This window comes from Cydia fagiglandana, chromosome 1 (genome assembly GCF_963556715.1).
Source record: "Cydia fagiglandana chromosome 1, ilCydFagi1.1, whole genome shotgun sequence".
NCBI classification, from domain to species: Eukaryota; Metazoa; Arthropoda; class Insecta; order Lepidoptera; family Tortricidae; genus Cydia; species Cydia fagiglandana.
The window spans coordinates 30,381,546-30,401,007 of NC_085932.1; the positions used below are offsets into that span (position 1 = coordinate 30,381,546).

Sequence of the window (19,462 nt, forward strand, 5' to 3'; positions counted from 1 at the left end):
TGCTCCAGCTTATAACTCGCAACTCGTGTCGATTTTTAATTTATCGTTACTCCTTGTGAAAGTATTTTTCGCACTTGTATCGAAATGTACTTTTGAGTTACGAAAACTTACGGTATTTTCAACAAATCAAAGAAGAAAAAATAAACAACCATAAAACATAAATTAGCCTTAATACCTATAGGTAATTTTATATGGAATGTGACTAGTGGCTTCGTGAGCTGTAGACCTCGAACTGAATAAATGGCTCCACCATTTGGAAAAAATCCAAAAACCGAATCGACAGTAAAAAACAATTTTACAATCGAACCTCAAAACGAAGCCTAATTATTCCATTTTTAGGGTTCCGTACCCAAAGGGTAAAACGGGACCCTATTACTAAGACTTCGCTGTCCGTCCGTCCGTCCGTCCGTCCGTCTGTCCGTCACCAGGCTGTATCTCACGAATCGTGATAGCTAGACAGTTGAAATTTTCACAGATGATGTATTTCTGTTGCCGCTATAACAACAAATACTAAAAACAGAATAAAATAAAGATTTAAGTGGGGCTCCCATACAGCAAACGTGATTTTTGACCAAAGTTAAGCAACTTCGGGCGTGGTCAGTACTTGGATGGGTGACCGTTTTCTTTTTGCATTTTTTTCGTTTTTTTTTGCTTTATGGTACGGAACCCTTCGTACGCGAGTCCGACTCGCACTTGTTTTTTTCCATTATGATACGGAACCCTTGGTGCGCGAGTCCGACTCGCATAATAATTTGTAGTGTAGAGTGTAGGTACTTTGTACATAAAACTTCGAATGATGAACCAACTCCTAGTTCTATTCTGTTCTTGATTCGGGGTTAACTACCTATTCTACTTAAGTACCGACTAAAGAAAGGACGCGTAGCACGAGAAATTTCGTACATAGACCTGCCTGTTTTTATATATATATCGTACGCGCATGATTATATTGCTATCCTGCTTGCACACCTTGATCGCTATCATTATGAGCGGGATAGCAATATAATTACACACGAACGGTAGAGATAGGAACGGGCGGTCAATATAAGAAATTCCTTGTGTGTCCTTTCTTTAAAACTGAATGCTACACATAACTACTATGGCGTTAGGTACCTACAATAAAGTAGATAAACGAAATGGCTATAGAAATTGAGGAGCGAGGTACATACAGTACCTACATACTACACCAAGTACCTGGTTCGATCGCTGCTCAATTAACAAAGCTGCCTCTTTTACACAAGAAAATATAATCGTTAAGGGCGGTAACAAAAAGTTTAATAGCAGCTTGAAAGTATAAAAAAGTTGCACGAGTGTTTCAGCCCGCGAGAAAGCTACCAACTTACAAAAAATATGGGGTCACGCAACACGTTTAAGTCCGGTTTCTAGAAGTGATTTATTGTAAGAGGTAGAAATAAATCCCAAAGATTATTGGTTACCTTATTTGGTGGTACCGTAGTAATTACAAAGCTCATGGATTAAAATCCAAATTCCAATATAGAAAACTGTATATTTTCTTTAAACTGAAACTATAAATACTTTTTATGACATTGGCGTTTAGTTTTTTTGGTTATAGGTAACTTTTTATTGACACTGTCATTCCTATTTCAGTGTTGTTAAATGTAATGAAATGCTTTTTTTTATATTAGCTTACCATTATAACACAATTTTATTATCTTTTTTTAATGATATATTCACGCATTTTATCATATTTCATAAAAATATGCGTAAAACGAAACGTACTACTTAAAACTTCCTATTCACGAATCTCATTTTATTTTATGTGCGTAATGTTGACTAAACTGGTTGCTTCATAAAATTATTTTAATTTTCTCATCATAAACGACTGCTAATTGTACGATAGTCCGCAGAAACTATTTGAATTTCATATTTTTCTACAAATATCAATAGTAATATAGCCTAAGATATAGATTTATATTTCCTTCATCTTTATTAATAATTATTTGTTCGTTGATACCATCTATAGCAAGCCTTATGTATTTTTTTGATATGGCAATTATATCCAAACCGAAATTTGAATTTTGTTTGAACGACTCCGTTCAACGGATTCCCTTGACGATAAATTGGGATTTTGACGCATTTTATTTTATTTTAGTGAATTGTCCAGGAATTTTCGAACCATTGAGTGTAACAAACACAGTGTGAAGTATTTTATGTGTGTAGTGCCAAGATGACGTCGGAAAAAGGGTCTCGAAGGGATAAAAACCAGAACATCCAAGTGTTTGTGAGACTAAGGTAAACTTGTGTAATTTCATCTATTTATCTCCATAATTACACCATTCTAGCCTTATTTCTAATGTGTTACAATTAGTTAAATATGATTACGGATTCTGTTTCAATAATTAACTCATATACTCACCATGTTTTGACCTTTTCAGTTAATGTTTTGGATGGTATTTTAGGGTGTAATGAAAGGCGTTTTTCTTTGTACTTTTCGATATTATAGTTTCTAATGATACATTTCCGTAAGGCGTTAAGCGTTTGTCTGTTAAACACCACTAAAAGAGATAGATAATTTAGTTACATATGCCAGTATGAGTCATAGTGATGAAGTTCCATGATGCATTGCCAATGTAGTATACACATTTATAGTCCTAATTCAGAATTGCTATTTTCAGTCACAAATATTAAAAATTGAAATATACAACATTGTTGTTTAGTTATCTTAACATTATGTGTCTCTTTTTCATAGTTTTTATCAACATTTAGTACATTTAAACCCAGTAATAACTAAATATTTCTGTAAACCAAGCCCAGAGGGATAAGAGGCTCCTAAACAGTAGTATTTTTAGGCCTGCTTTGCCTTTGCTATATGCTAGAGTGAGATGGTAATGTTTCTTAGGCAGAAAGGTAACTTCTGCCTCACATCACCTCACACTATTTATTTTTATATCAAATATTTGATAAACCAAAGGATTGTGTAAAAGTGTGTGTTGGAAAACTAGTTCTAACTTATATTTTCTTGCACAAGAAGGTTTTCAATGCATAAAACCTCAACCTCAGGTTCAAAACCTGTGAGAGCATAAAGGCTGGCGTCCACTAGACTTGCTGAGGCGAATCGCAATAATTGTTTGGACTTGTAATTTTGTTGAGTAGCGAGTATTAAATTGTGAACACCAAAAATTGAGTGTTACTCGCGACAGAGAGAGAGAGAGTTTTTCATTAAGGAAAGTTTGCTGGTTTCACTATAATATTCATTTTTCTAGAAAATTTTACAATACTTTGCTTTGTAAGTTTATTTATTACTTGTTTCAATTACAATTACAGACCACTTAACCAGAGGGAGCGAGACATAAAGTCCCTGGGAGTGGTGGAAGTAGTGAACGGGCGAGAGGTGGTGGTGCGTCAGTCACAGCAGACCACGCTCACTAAGAAGTTCACATTTGACCGTGCCTTTGGACCTAATACTAAACAGGTAAGTTTCATCTTTTCCAAATATTAAGAAAACTAGGCCTCCGTCTTGAGCAGTGTTTTTTGTTTCTTCCACATGCTGTCAAGTCCTACAAGCAAGAAACAAGATACTGTGTGTTATACTGCACCCGTAGTATAATGCACACTATCTTGTTTCTGCCCTTACCTATTACAGTTAGATAGTAACCGGCAGTCTATATCGCGAGCGAGATAAGGTACAAGTCGAAACCTGGCGACATGTCGTGACTACAGACGTGTCGTGGCAACACTAGTTTTCTATGCACTCAACAATAAAGGCTAATTACGATTACAATGTACCTATGTTTATGAAATTCTACTACAATAAAAAAAAAAACATATTTTGCTAATGCCTTTGATATTTTCACAGATTGAAGTGTACCAACAAGTAGTGAGTCCATTAATAAAGGAGGTGTTATGCGGCTACAACTGCACCGTGTTCGCCTACGGGCAGACAGGCACCGGCAAGACTCACACTATGGTCGGCGAGAGCACCGGAGATGAGAATGTCAACTGGCAGAATGTAAGTACAGTCAGCATCTATATGAGCCGATGAAACAACGCGCCAAATATCCGCCACCCTGAAATACCTTTCCTAATGGAGATAAATCTCTACATTATGCATTCAAAAGTATCTGATAATCCCCATTTAGGCGGTTCAAGACCTAGCATACAATATTTAATTGCTAAATATAGTAAGTATACAGTAACAGTAAGTATACAATACAATGAATCCAGTTGATTGACCACCAAATACCACTATTTTTCCATGCAAGTTCTCGAAACGTCTTAATGGGGCTATAGATGCTATCAGTCTAAATATGCTACATAAAGACATATCTCTTTTTGTTAAGCTGGCATAATGTGAACATGATTTAGAATAGGAAAAGACCAAACCAAAACCAAAAGACCAGAGCTCTATTGTGACATGTAGTACTTTATTGAAAAAATAATAAGATTGGAACGTGTGTCGCTTATAAAATTAAAGGTTAAATATATATTTGGTTCCTTAATTAATAGTTCACCTGTAGTTTCAAACAAAAAAAGTATACTTAAACCATTTTTTAACAGGACCCTATGGCCGGCATCATTCCCCGCGCTCTCAGCCAACTATTCGACGAGCTACGTATCTCCAACACCGAGTACACAGTCCGAGTGTCATACTTGGAGCTATATAATGAAGAATTATTTGATCTGCTGTCTTCTTCTGAAGACAACTCGAAGCTTAGGATCTATGAGGACGTTACTAGGAAGGGATCTAATATTGTTAACGGATTGGAAGAGATTACGGTAAGTTAGGGCCACCCCACACTAGCGTCCGCGTCTAGTCAACTCTATGGCTACTGCTCGACGCAACGTTGGCGCAACTGCGCAGCGTCACCATTTTCCATAGCGTTGACTAGACGCCGACGCTCAAGACGCTGTGTGGGGTGACTCTTATGGCAAATTTTGATTCTTCAGATGATTTCTGCTTGCATTTCTGACATCCACTCTAGTATAGCACTAGACGCGGCTCATTGCTGGTAAAACCCAGTGGCTGCTGGGCAGAAAGGTTCATGTATGTATAAACTCTATATTGTACAAAACACAAATATGACCAGTGTTCGGCAAACTTGGTGCGACGCTGCGGGATTCCTACTAGAAATCTTAATATGGACATGACACAAACGCCGCGATCTTAGTCGAAAAAGTAATTTGAGTAGTAAAATATTAAGTGTTATTTATTTATAAATAGACGTTTAAACACTGAATAAATGCATAAATTGTATCACTATTATTTAAAAACATTGATACACGTATTATTTCAATTTCCCGTATAAATTAAAAGTCATACTTCTTATTTTTTTGCAACTGTGTTAAATATAGTATTGTTTAAAATATACTTATCTAAAGTAATAACTTAATTTACCCGACTACCTGGCTTGTCGAAGGTCACAGTTGGATTTTCTATTGTTTGCGTCTAAACTAAACTAGGACGAAAGAGACGGCAAACAGTGTCCCTTTATTAGTTAATTCTATTCTTTTCTAGTTTAATGATAAGGAATTGGTTGAGAACCCATTTCTAGTAGAAAATATGTTGATTTATATTCCTCGGTCCATTAAGTTCACATGTTGTGATTTAAAGTTTATTTGCTTAGTGTTTACCTAGGTATTGTAAAACCTTCACCCCTGTTCATTATTATATTTATTATAGTGTAATATAATTTTATTTCATTAAGTTATTAAAATTAGAAATATTGTAGAAGGAAGTAATTCAACACGAATCCCGGTATTCCCACGGCATATCCGTATTAGCATAATGATTGAGGTCATTAACCTCGTGCGGCACCAAGTTCGCCGAACACCGAATATGACACAGGATAGCCAGTACAAAGGCGAACTTATCCCTTTAAGGGATTTCTTCCACTTAACCTTTGATATGTCAAGATGCCAGGGATCTTGATGGACATTGTGGGGATACTTGGAGAGACTACATCCAGCAGAGGATGTCTTCGACTGTTATGATGATGACTGGTTTCTTTAAAATACTCTTTAATCATTATTTAGTATTAGCTGTCTATTTTTAATTTAACTAAACTAAATCTAATATTATAGGTATACAACAAGAATGAAGTATACAAGATTATGGAACAGGGCCAAGAAAGAAAGCGAGTGGCTTCCACACTTATGAATGCACAATCCAGGTAAGGAAACATCAATTGTATGTTGTATTATATTTATTGTTTTCATTTTTAACCTTTTGATCGCTTAAGACGTCAACTGACGCGCGCGTATACAGCCCAATGTCAACCTCCGTAAATTCCGACAAGGTGCATGATTTTTTCTAAAATATGTAGAGGTGTATCCGAAACAAATGCTTTACCATACCAATAAGCAGCAGCTAGGTACCATCGCCTACACTGTTAACTGCGGTCGGTGGACCTTATGCCTTTTGTAATAAGGTCCTCCGATCAACAGACCTAGGTTTTGGAAGTATAAGAAAGAACATTAGTGTTCTTTTTATTTCTTAAAAAATGTATTTTATTTTTGAACATGATTTTAGTAATTATTATATTTGTACTTTACAAATATTGCAGTGAGAATCCCAATGGCAAGCCTACATTGTCCTAGTAAGTGGAACTGTTAGGAAAGTAGTGTTTCCTATTGTTTATGTTTCCTCGTTGTATACTAAATTTAATAAAATATAAACTTTTTAAGGACAAATTTGCTCTTGGGTTGCTTTCTGTAATATCTATGATGAGGAAGCATATACAGACATAATATAAAGCTTGTAGCTTCGTAGGTAGAACCAAGTAGAACAAATAAAACTACATATTTTACAGCTTGAACTTAGAGTAGGGATATACTACCTAAAAGAGACACGGGGATATTTATAGTTACTCGCCCAGCGGTGAGCTATAAATATCGCCGTGTCTCTTTTATTTACACGGGAGTGCTTATCTTTTGTTCGTGTTTATAGCCGATAGCTCATAGCTTACTAGCTCGCGGTGGGACCAGTGCCTATAGGGGCCAATTATTGAAAAGGGGCCGACATTAGTTTAAAGTCTACCATATTTTGCTTTAAAAAAAAGTTACTGGTTCAACTACAATATACAAGTAACCACTTGGTAACCATTTTAGTAGATACCAATGTTAGCATAGCAGTTGGGAAGTTTAGAATATTTTCCTCATACATATTAGAAGTAGCTAGATCATGCTTGTTTAGTAGTATAGCCATGTGTTATATTGGAGGGTATAAAATTGTCATAAATATCTGAACGAATGTGTTGGCAATAGAAGTTCGTTGAGATATTTGTGAGTTCCTTATTCACTCTGGTATATTTGATGGCAGCTACAGTGAAGCAGTAGAAGTATTAGCTAATAACAAACAAATCATATCCAAAGTGTTGTCTTTACTCTTTAGTCGTCGTAAATGATTTAGTTAGACCTTAAATTTAATAACTTAGATAGTTTGACTATATCCCAACACCTATATCACTACACCTTATAAAAAAGCCCCCCGCCGCATCTCTCTGTTTGTCTTGATGTATGTTCGTGATAAACTCGAAAACTAGTGAACGGATTTTCATACGATTTTCACCTATCAATAGAGTGATTCTTGAGGAAGGTTTAGGTGTGTAATTTGTTAAGCTTTTGTGTAACCCGTGCGAAGCCGGGGCGGGTCAATAGTAGCCTATAGAACAGCCATAAAAATAAAATTTCGTAAAATCGGGTCAAAAACGAGAACTCTTCGCACAATATTTTTTTATTTCAGCCGCTCCCACACAGTATTCACCATCGTCGCCCACATGAAGGAAAACAACCAAGAGGGTGAAGAGCTAGTCAAGATCGGCAAACTGAATCTCGTCGACCTGGCCGGCTCCGAGAACATCAGTAAAGCCGGCTCTGATAACCCTGCGAAGAAAGAGAGGGCACGGGAATGTGTGAACATCAATCAGAGTTTGTTGACGCTTGGAAGAGTCATTACAGCTTTGGTCGAGAGACATCCGCATATACCATACAGGTAAGATCATTACTTCCTTATTTATTACCAATTGTTTCTTTACCAAAATTACAAACAGGCCCATGAAAAGGGATCAGAGTGGTCCTATGGTCTAAAACAGCGGTCGGCAACCTTTTAGCAGCCAAGGGCCACATTAGTTAACGAAGATGACGCGGGCCGCACTTTGGTAATATTTGTGACTTTAGCAGACATTGTCGATCATCAGTACTACATATCTACAAGCCAGCCATAGCCAGGCCAGGTATAGCCAGGGAGGCTCGCGGGCCGTATGCGGCCCGCGGGCCGCTGGTTGCCGACCGCTGGTCTAAAATATGAAAAGCGTGGGTTGCTTTAGAGCCCTTACTGTTGTTACTTAAGTGTGATAGAGATGTTCTATATTCGTAATCATAGAGTATTAATTTCTTGGTATCGTCTTGGGTCGTCCCATTCGTTTTTCGTCAAGTTCTTAAATTAGTCCTATTCTGCTTTCATCACTCATTCTACATTGAAAGCCACCGACGATTGTAACGAATGTAGAATGAGTGACGAAAGCAGAATAGGACTAATTTAAGAACTTGACGAAAAACGAATGGGACGACCCAAGACAATACCAATTTCTTATTTCTCCCCCAGAGAATCGAAGCTCACCCGAATCCTCCAAGAGTCCCTCGGGGGCCGCACCAAGACCTCCATCATCGCCACCATCTCCCCCGGCCACAAGGACCTGGAAGAGACCATGAGCACCCTGGAGTATGCCCACCGAGCCAAGAATATCCAGAACAAGCCGGAGGTGAACCAGAAGATGACCAAGACCGCCATGCTGAAGGAGTATGCTGAAGAAATTGACAAGTTGAAGAGGGATCTGCAGGCAGCTAGAGATAAAAATGGTTAGTAATATTATGCAAATATTGAGAGGTATTCTCGCGTTGGCTGGTGGAATTTAATTTAAGTAATGATTTCAATCCGGCTGGTCCCCGTGGGGGTTAGGACCAATCCCTTCCAGCTCCTATAAGAGATAGCTCCAACACTGAAACAATAAGAAATAGCTCCAACACTGAAACATTAAAAAATAAAAATAAAAAATGAAACAAATAGAACTGAAAAGCAGAAGAATTAAGAACAAAAACAAAAGTAGAAGACGCTAATAGAAAGGAATGGAAACAGCTGGGAGAGGCCTATGTGTCCAAGACACGCCAACCACTAATGCGGACAATCAAATATGCTAGTTTATAAGTTAATTTGTTAATATATATAATACCGTTTTAGTTTTTGGCAATAAAGGCTATTATTATTATTATTCTCTTTATTTATTTATCGTCTTAGGTTAGGTATTTTTATAATATGAATATAAAAGTAAAACATAAAAACACTTACAAAACAATAAAAATACATATAAACACATTATAAAAAACCTAACCTAGGGTGCCGCCAGCAGCGGGGCACGGCCCAAGCTACCGGTGGTCAGGGCTGCAGAGAGAGGAACCGACGTACTATCCGCGCCGTGTCCAAGATCACCGCCTTCTGCATCTGTCCCTTGATCCAACCACCTAGCGAGATTATAATGATTTTGAGTGATAAATATTTAAAAGCGTTAATTAGGCTTCGATGCAGTATTTTCCTCCTAAGGGTGGTATCCCATCTGTCCAATATCTTGGTCCAGTGTGTATTTGCGTCTCACATTTTGCTAATGAGAGAGTGAGACGCAATGCACATTGGACAAAGAAATTGGACAGATGGAATACCATCCTTAGATGTGTTAGTTACTTTGTGCCCTGAAACTGTTGCAACGCTCAAGATTCCACTTTTACGCTCGTACTAACCACTCGTACGCTCGTGCTTCAAATTTGGGATCTTTCGCTTGCTCCAGTATCAATATTAGCACGATGGGTTAAACAACAACCCCCTTGTAAAATAAATAACTAGTAGTTAATATATTTATTATTGTATCCCCAGGCGTCTGCATATCGAGCGAAACCTTCGCCGAAATGAACCTGAAAGACGAAGAGCAACGCAAGGAAATACAAGAGCTGCTGCTGAAGAAGCGCGCCATGGAGGAGGAACGGGATCGTATGGAGACCGTGTTCAATGAGCTGAACCAGACGCTACAGGAGAGAGTGTCCGAACTGAATAGTACGAGGCAGGCTATGCAGAGCACGAAGGAAAAACTCGTTAATACTAAGAATGTAAGTTTGTATGATATCTACATGTTGACAAAGGGGATTTACTTCAGCTAGCTTATTAACACAGCCTAGATTATTATGTTTAACCTTTCATACGTGAGCGGCGACTAAAATCGTGAGTTTAAATCTCGCTCAGCCCGTATAGAGCAAAACTTAGTTATGTGGTCAGGATGCTAAACAAACACAGACAAAAGGTTCACCTTTTGAATGCGACGACTATTGGGCACGGCGCGTCATCGTGAACCTTGTCATCGTGAATATTTTTTAGATTATTATTCTATTAATTATTATTATTGACATTTTGTTGTGACGATCTTTTTGTGAACGCATTTTCCAATTTGACATTGTGTACGGTGAGTTTCATCAGTAGTTACTCTCATAGAGTACGTCTGAATGTCTGTCAAGTTAAACCAGTTTGACAGCACTGGCTTCCCTCGAATGCGGATGATGATTTTATTTTGATATGTAAAATTTAATGTACATTTTCAATAAGAAATAAATGAATGATATTAGGCTGTAGTCGCGCGCGTCAGTTGACCGCTTTGGAGGTCAAAGGGAACGTAACCCTTACATAACTAAATTTGAATCTTCGACGACCTGTCTGGCCCAGTGGGTAGTGGCCCTGCCTGTGAAGCCGACGGTCCTGGTTTCGACTCCCGGTAAGGGTATTTATTTGTGTGATGAACACAAATATTTGTTCCTGAGTCATGGGTGTTCTACGTATTTATCTATATAAGTATGTATATCGTCGCCTAGATTGATGTGTGTAAGACGTCCCCTCATCTTTAATTATTATTATTACTTATCTCCAGGCACTCGTAACCACGAAGATCCAATGCGAGGAGCAGAAACACCTAGTCAGCAGACATCGCGCCACCGAAGAGGAATTAAGCGCGCAGGCCAAAGATATAATCGCCGTCGCCGACACCGCCGCGACACACGTGCACAACCTGCATGAGAACGTCGACAAACGCAGGTATGCTGCCTACTCAATATACAGCTTGTAGGACCATATAAACCTAGTCGCCCCAGGGTTTATACCCAGCTTTGAAACTGAAGCTCCAGTGTGGGTAGTAGAAACATCTAGTCAGCAGACATCGCGCCACCGAGGAGGAATTAAGCGCGCAGGCCAAAGATATCATCGCCGTCGCCGACATCGCCGCGACACACGTTCACAACCTGCATGAGAACGTCGACAAACGCAGGTATGCTGCCTACTCAATATACAGCTGGTAGGAACATATAAACCTCAGGGTTCATGCCCAGCTTCGAAACTGTAGCTCCAGTGTGGGTAGTAGAAACATCTAGTCAGCAGACATCGCGCCACCGAGGAAGAATTAAGCGCGCAGGCCAAAGATATAGTCGCCGACACCGCTGCGACACACGTGCACAATCTACATGAGAATGTCGACAAACGCAGGTATGCTGCCTACTCAATATATATAGTAATATAATTATATATTATAATTATACTTTCTACTAACACACCTAATATCTTACTTATTACTAACATAATATGGATGTATTTGTATCCGAAATAAATGCTTTCATTTCATTTCAAAATATATGTATAGCAGGTACTCCATACTGAGGACTTCCTAAAGACCACTGTATGGGGTTCTATAAGGAGTATTTTTCTTCAACCTAGCGGTTTCGCGGCCTAGCGCCAGGGTCCGCTTTCCTACTCAATCCACTTCCACTTTGCCCGGGTTCTATAAGGAGTGTACAGATTTTTAAATTATCGGCACGGGATTTTCTCATCTACAAGGGGAGGCGTAAATATCCATAATCCTGACAAATAGGTATAGCCCAAAATATTGGACAGATGAAATACCACTCTTACGTAGATATCGTACCGTGTACGTACATTTTCACTTGTGTTACACGCATGATTTTTTTGTTTTTCTGTTGAAGCCCCAATTAAATAAAACAAATATTTATTTCGTATTCGAGTTACAATTAAATAAACCTGTTTCCAGAATGGTGGAATCGAGGAATATACAAGTGACACAGAGCTACCGGCAGCAGGCGGGTGCGCTCCGCGGCGAGGTGGCGGGTGGCACGCAGAGCTTCATCGACTCACTGGCACATGCCCTCCAGGCTTTACATCAACAGACGGGTTTGTACATCAGGTTCTTAACAGTGATTCCTAACTCTGTAACGGCCCGGCTACGACATTGCGCGACCGGCGGCAGCGGCAACTATAGGAGGGAAAAAAGGTCCGATCGCTGTGTCTCGCTCCAACCTAAGGTTGTCGCCGCCGCCGGTCGCGCAATGTCGTGGCCGAGCCGTTAGATGATGGAGTCGATCATATAGGTGATATTGACGCTCTAGTAAAGGAATAAATGTACAGTGAAAGTATTTTTAGATATATTTTAATTTAACGGCTGTCTATTGTTATGAAACATTATAAATATTTGTTGAATTCCAGACAGCTACACGACGAGTAGCACAAGCAGCATGGAACAAGATAAAAAGAAGCTGGAAGAGCTCGCGCAGAAAATTCTTGAAACTACTAATGAGGTATGGTTTCTTTCGTTTGTACTATTTTGAGTAATTAAGTAGAGTTGATTTTATTATATCATGGTCATGGTACATAAGTTAGGAAGTCGATTTTTGGTCATATTTCGTAGTTCGCTTTTACAATCAAGACTTGTCCAGTTGTCGAATTCTGGCTTACAGTGTCAGACAGAAATTATTAACTTGCGTCTTTATCTCGCTCTTTTTTATAGATGGTCTAGCAAATCTTGTCAGTAGAAAAAGGCGGCAAATTCAAATTTCCTATGAGACGTTATTCCTTCGCGCCTACTTTTTTCAAATTTGCCGCCTTTTTCTACTGACAAGATCTGCTTGACCAAGTATATATTCGATTGATCAAACCTGTGATTTAATGGTTTCAGACGTCATCAACGACTACTAACCAATACGAGAGCTTCGTAAACGTGTTATCTCGAGCGCGGGAGGAGCTGACGGCGGGCCCGACCGACCTGTACTCGTCGCTCCGCGCCGCGCTGCGGAGCTGCCTGCAGCGCGCCGCCGAGGGGCAACAGCGCGTCACTGAATGGGACGCGCCACAGGCCATTGAGAAACTAGTGCAAGGATGGGTAACAAATATACTTCTGCTTCGATAATTTCTTCGTCGAATTTCTATAATCAACATACAGGGCACCGGAGCCTGACATAAATAACAATTTTATGTTATTAATTCTTATTTAGGAGCTTTATTCACTAGGTAAAACTTATGGCGCGTACGGTGCCTATCGAATGTATCCATTTCTCAACATGCCTTGAAATACCTTAAATGGGTCTATTGTTTCCCAAATAGTTAGTCATAATGTATTGTTTGTCCGAATTTTCGTTAGTCATAATTGGTTTTTCTCAGAAACGCGTAAATTTTCAGGATTGCCATAAAACAAACCTAACCTAACCTATCTATAGAATAACCTTACGAAAATCCTGAAAAGTTAACGGTTTCAGTGTTATGACTAACGATAATATGACAAACAATACATTATGACTTTAAACTTTATGGGAAACAAAGGGACCCCACCTTAAATCTCTCTGACACATTTCTTTTTTACTGTTCTGCTGTGCCCTAATTATTAATACAAGCTACACATATAATTATAAATATACATGTCATTTCCAGTTGAACGACAGCACGGAGCGCGTGACATCCGTCCGGCGCTCGCACTTGTGCTACCACGACGCCGCCGCCGCAGCGGAGGCGAGGCGCGCCGAGCTACACAAGAGACAGCGCGACGCTCGCCGGCAGCGGGTGCTGAAGGCCAGCGGGAGAATCGACGCCGCGTTAACTGTAAGTTGTACATACACTCAGCAGCAATAGATGCTAAAACTACACCTCAAAATTAAAATCTTAGTAAAATTCTAAAAATGATGAAAGTCACAATCAATTACTTAAAGTACTTAAACTCAAAAAATTATATTAGTAAAGCTAGAGATGTGATTATGTAGAGATGTTAGCGAGAGGACCAAAGTTATAGTAAATACAGCACCTACTAATACAGTTTCTATAAAGTGTGCCCCGTAAAGTCAAACTGTTGATTCGAAAAAGTGTAGTGTGCGTAAAACTTTCTGTCCCTCAAGTATTTTCATACTGCCTTAAACCATCATTATCACCTGTACCATTTACATATACTCACGCTACCTTGTACATATTCTACAGCAACTGCAAACTGAAAGATCTCAACTAGAAAACCGTCTCACCAAACAACTGGTCGACATCGAACAAGAGCGACGAGAGAGCGAAGCCCGCCTCGAGCGCTGGGCCGAGGAAGAGCGGCTACGACTGGCGCGACACGTCGAGGCCGAGAGGCTGGCTCTATACGCCAGGCTGGACAAAAGGATAGCTGATGTTGAAGAGGAGAAGAAGACTGTGGAGGAACGGGTCAGAAATATCGAGGTTAGTATTCATGATAAACTGAAATTAACCTTGCGACAACTAAACAATTGAAGGGATGTTTACAAAAACAACATAACTGACTACACTGGTTGACACCTGAAACGATTAACAATGTTCTTAAAAAAGTGTCAACCGCTCTAAGCAGTAATGTTGTTTTTGTAAACATCCCTTCAATTGAATGGCAAAAATTATCCGTAAAGAAAATTTTCAGCCCCAAGAAAATACCAGCGTAAAATTAGACGACGAGGTAAAAAATAGTCTGTATTCGACACGAACATGTTCACGCTTTTATATTACAAGATATGTGTAGATATGAAGACATGGGTCAAAGGCTATTCCACCAGTGTTGAGTTTACAAACGGTACAACTTTAATTTTTTTACGTTATGTCAAGTTACATAATTTTTTAAGCTATAAATCATAGAATAACATGGGACATAAAACCAACATTCTAGCATTTTAAAAATAGGCAGGCAACTGAAGTTGTAGACTAGGACAATTAATTAATATATTAATTTTAATCTAGTCATGGCGGGCGGAGCAAATGGCGGCCGTGGAAGAGGAAAACAAAATGGCGGACGCTGACCTAGCGGAGTGCGAGGCCGGCGGAAAAGAGTGCCTCAAATGCATGGACAAGTACGGCAAGGAGCTTGTCGAAGGTAAAGAAAGCGCTAAACCTTGTTATAGTAACTATTTACTGTCTGCCACCTTGTAGCCTAAATCAAGACATTGAAATTGACGATACGTGCCAATAAACGCCACTTGCACCATCGCGCTAACGAGGAGTTAACCGGCTAAACCGTTAATCCAGTGTCTAATTGGGGCCTGGTAACCATGGTAACTACAAGTACCATGTAGTCCACGTAGGTATGTCTCCTTGCTCGTTGTAAGGTCTGCCGTCCTATGGCCGTATTTGGAAAATTAAACTTGACATTTACATTTCGCGCCAATTAATAGGTAATTCATGTGCTTCTCTGTATTCATTTTAGTCCCATGTTTAATTTTCTGTGTATTTTTAACAGTATGGTGCACAATAATGAAAATTTTCTTAGTTAATTTATGAGGTTAATTCCAGGCACGATCGCGATGAACGCGGACTCCCGCGCGTTCTCCGGTAACATCGTGCAAGTGACGGAGCACTACAACAAGGAGCTCCTGGACCTGCTGACACAAGCCACCCAACAGATCGAGGTGACAACAAATACTACAATAATGATATATAACATTATTAAATGAAGCATTTAATTTAACTCGCGGTAATCATTTGTTGGTGTTGGCGGTACAGAGTGTGAATGTTCCTAGATATACACGATGTGACATGAGGAAACCGAATAATTTTAACAGCATATTCCTGATCATATTTAGAGACAAAAATATCCTATAAACTTTTTTGAAATACGCCTGGTTTCAGAGATATTATTACTTAAAAAAAACAAGTTTTTATTGTTACATAGTGTAAAAGGCCTTTTTGATGGTGATGTTGCTGATATGGGACTAAGATAAATATCCTTATTGATAGATGTCAAAAAGTGACAAGTAACATTTTGCAAAAAGTAGGTTTTTCGAAAAAAATAATATTTTTAAGTGATATGTTTACCAATAATATTTATTTTTTATGTACAAATACATTCAAAAAATTGAAAACACAAAACAAAAAACATTTTTTTTGGCGAAATTGACCTAAACTCATATTACATTTTTTACTTCTTTCGACCTCAGTAATGCGTGGTTAAAATTATTCGGTATCCTCATGTCACCGTGTAGTTCAAAATTTCTGGAGATATATGTATACTATAATCTCAAGGTGTCCATTTTTTACTGATTCAGATTCTCTTTTATATTTGGTATACTATAATCTCAAGGTGTCCATTTTTTACTGATTCAGATTCTCTTTTATATTTGGTATTTTTAAACATTTTCAATACTCTTGTCTGTATTCCGCAGCAAGAGGCGAATACAGCGATCGCGTCAGGAGAGCAGAACACGCAACAGCTGTGCGTGCGCACCAACGACACGTTTGACAGTGTTCTGACTGGCAATAAACAGCTGCTGGATGCCGTTATACAGAAGATTGAGGTACGTTCTCAACTTGAGTTCAATCAATTCGCTTATTTCCAACATATACAAACATTTCTGAACCAAAACACTTATATATTACGATAAATTATATGATTAAATTACATTATAAATACAAACTATACAGCAGAGAAGATAGGAGTATGAATGGTCGAATGTATTTGTTGCCCACCATAATACATTCTAAATTTATGGTGGGGAATGAAAAAAATGTGAGACTGTGACAAGAACAAACAATAGTGCTTTCACTGCTACTCCTACTGAAAGATACATAAGACTATCCCGTTCGGTCATTTCCCCCACCCCTCATGCCAGATCCAGTTATATACTAGATTCATGCTATACAGTAAACCCTATTTCTAACACTATATTGCATCACCTACATATATTGCACTGCAATTGTCAAGATACAGCTTAAGATAAGAAAAATAAAATATTGTTTTAATATGTACTGTCTGTCCACAGGCCTCAGCCGCGGCGACCGTATCCTCATTAGCCACCGTGTCTTCATCCACGTCCGGCCTCATACAACACTCGCGTGCGGCCCTTGAAGCCCACAGCATCTCTGTACAAGACATGCTGCGACAAACTAACGTGTTCCATGATAACTTGAGACAAGCACTCGCTCAGCAAGAACAACTAGAGGGAAGGGCGTTTGGAGAGGAGTTTAAGTTATACTCGCCCACTGGTTAGTATCATTGACTTGACTTAATATCCTATGTCCCCTAGATGGGGCAGAGGGCATCCACAGTGCTACGCCATCCCGTTCGGTCTTGAGCTAAGCGCTTCATTTCGCTCCACGTCTTGCCAATGGTCGCCGCCTCTGCGATGATCGTCTGTCGCCAGGATTGCTTAGGACGGCCACGTTTAGTATCATTGGCTACTGTTAAAGTCATAAAACAGGCCTACGGTGTTATTCGAGATAGACAGCGAGATAGTGTTTCCGTGCTGCGGTGGCAGTATGGTTCCATTTTTATCGCCTGTCACTATGCCTATTACTTTCGCACTTACATACTTGTTAGAATGTGACAGGCGATAAAAATGGAGCCATGCTGTCACCTCTGGATTGGTTGATAACTTACGACCGGCGTTCGCCCACTAGTTAATTTAATGACAATGGTCTACCATATAGAACATGTTACATAATAGCACGAACGGGTTCCATGACAACAAAAAGTCACGTTGGTTGGAGAGGATTTCAGGATAGCTACTGCATTGAATAACTTTACGGTTTAGACTGACTTGTTTTGTTTTGAATTGTTGAAAGAGTAATGTTATGTTTTAATCAAAGTTCTAATAGACTGCATAGTTACGGCTATTAATATTATTTAATGATTCTTTGGAAGTTTAGAGCTACTGGTAGAGTTAATGAAATATTGTTGTTGTACAGGTAAAACTCCGGTGCGACAAGAGTACCGCTTCCCGCGCACGCTAGCGGCCACGTCGCCGCACGAGCGTATTCTGGCGCGCTTCCGGGCCATGAAGCAGAACGGACACGACGAGGTAATTTAACAAACAAATACAGAGGTTTATGTTTCGTATACGAAACTTAATTAATACATTGCCTTTGAGGTGATCAGATTTTTGTACAATTGTTTGTTATCGAAGTGACAATCGCTTATGGAAAACATCAATTGAACTTTAAATATTTTGGAAATCGACTCGGTTAGCTAACTGGTGTTTACTATGAAACATTTTTAATGTTTTAAAATTTTCAAACATGTTTTTAACAAAGCATCTGTACAGGACTGCATAGTGGTGGAGTCTGACGTGGAGGCGCGGCCCGCGTCGGACAGCGAGTCCTCCGTGTCCGAGGACTCCGCGCTCAGCGAGTTCACCACGCCCTCCCCGCCCGCTGAACTACGTGCTCCTCCTATTGTGAAATGTACATCGGAAACTGATATTTATTATAGAAAGGTAAGGTTCACTTTCGTTTACCATTGAAATAATCACCCTACAAAATATTACTACAAATTCAACGTGACATAAATAAAATTGCTTAATAGACTTTCAACTCTCGAATACCTTCTGCATCCCATACCCAACAGTGCCATCACAATCGTCCACACGCCCAATACTATGTTTTAAATTGCAGCAACCCGGTAAAGAAAACAGCGCGATCCCGCCATACAAGCCCGTCTCTCACAAGAAGACCTCCCGCCTGCCCGCGCCCACCAGCCACAAGAAGCCACTCATCGAGAGGAACGACTAGCAAGTGACACTAACTTTTATTAGCGATAACATCACACTTGTGTACACTACACGCAAATTATAACATAACATTTGGTTCATTTTACCAAAGAGTTATTGATTGTAATAGACAGGAAAATGTGCCATCAAGTTTGACAGCTGCAACAGATCGCTCTGTATTGCACCACATATTTTGTGGTCATTGTCTAACGTCAACTTATGAGTTCGCATAATATTCGGAAATGCACAACGCCATCTTGTTTAGCTGTCAAATTCGAAGAAAATTTGCCTTAGACTGTCAATCAATGTATCTTTTGATATTACTTACATTCAGTACATTTCATATGATATAGTTTTAATTGTAGTCAAATCCCATTTATCGTTTTACAGTATTGACTTAACGAAAGTTTTACCAGAGACATCCTACGAAAAAACACCCAAGTAGATTATAGGACAATTAGCAGTTTGCGAGGAACGCTGTTTTATATAGAGATGAACACTCTTTATTGATTCTCTCCTCTCTGGTTTAGCTGCTATAACAACAATTGACTTAGGGTGGTATGCCACCTGTCCAAATTTATATGTCCAATGTCAGTGCGTCTCACTCATGAAAGCAAAATGTGAGACGCAATACACATTGGACAAAGAATTGGATAGGTGGAATACC

The 19,462-nt window shown here is 39.2% G+C and overlaps 2 protein-coding genes across 2 annotated transcripts in view; one reads left to right on the forward strand and one right to left on the reverse strand.

Moving 5' to 3' along the window:
• The window catches only part of LOC134669492 (uncharacterized), a 245,804-nt gene that overhangs the window by 117,273 nt on the left and 109,069 nt on the right, over positions 1 to 19,462 (reverse strand). The gene's annotated exons all lie outside the window — the stretch shown is intronic.
• Positions 1,963 to 18,856, forward strand: LOC134669075 (kinesin-like protein Klp61F). The gene is made up of 21 exons (XM_063526601.1): positions 1,963 to 2,250; positions 3,283 to 3,430; positions 3,815 to 3,967; positions 4,516 to 4,734; positions 6,040 to 6,128; positions 7,700 to 7,948; positions 8,561 to 8,814; positions 9,881 to 10,110; positions 10,920 to 11,083; positions 12,087 to 12,226; positions 12,539 to 12,630; positions 13,008 to 13,211; positions 13,757 to 13,924; positions 14,294 to 14,530; positions 15,056 to 15,188; positions 15,605 to 15,720; positions 16,474 to 16,605; positions 17,071 to 17,293; positions 17,996 to 18,108; positions 18,352 to 18,522; positions 18,701 to 18,856. The coding sequence occupies exons 1-21, from the start codon at positions 2,186 to 2,188 to the stop codon at positions 18,815 to 18,817; spliced, it is 3,417 nt and encodes a 1,138-aa protein (XP_063382671.1). The 5' UTR covers positions 1,963 to 2,185; the 3' UTR covers positions 18,818 to 18,856.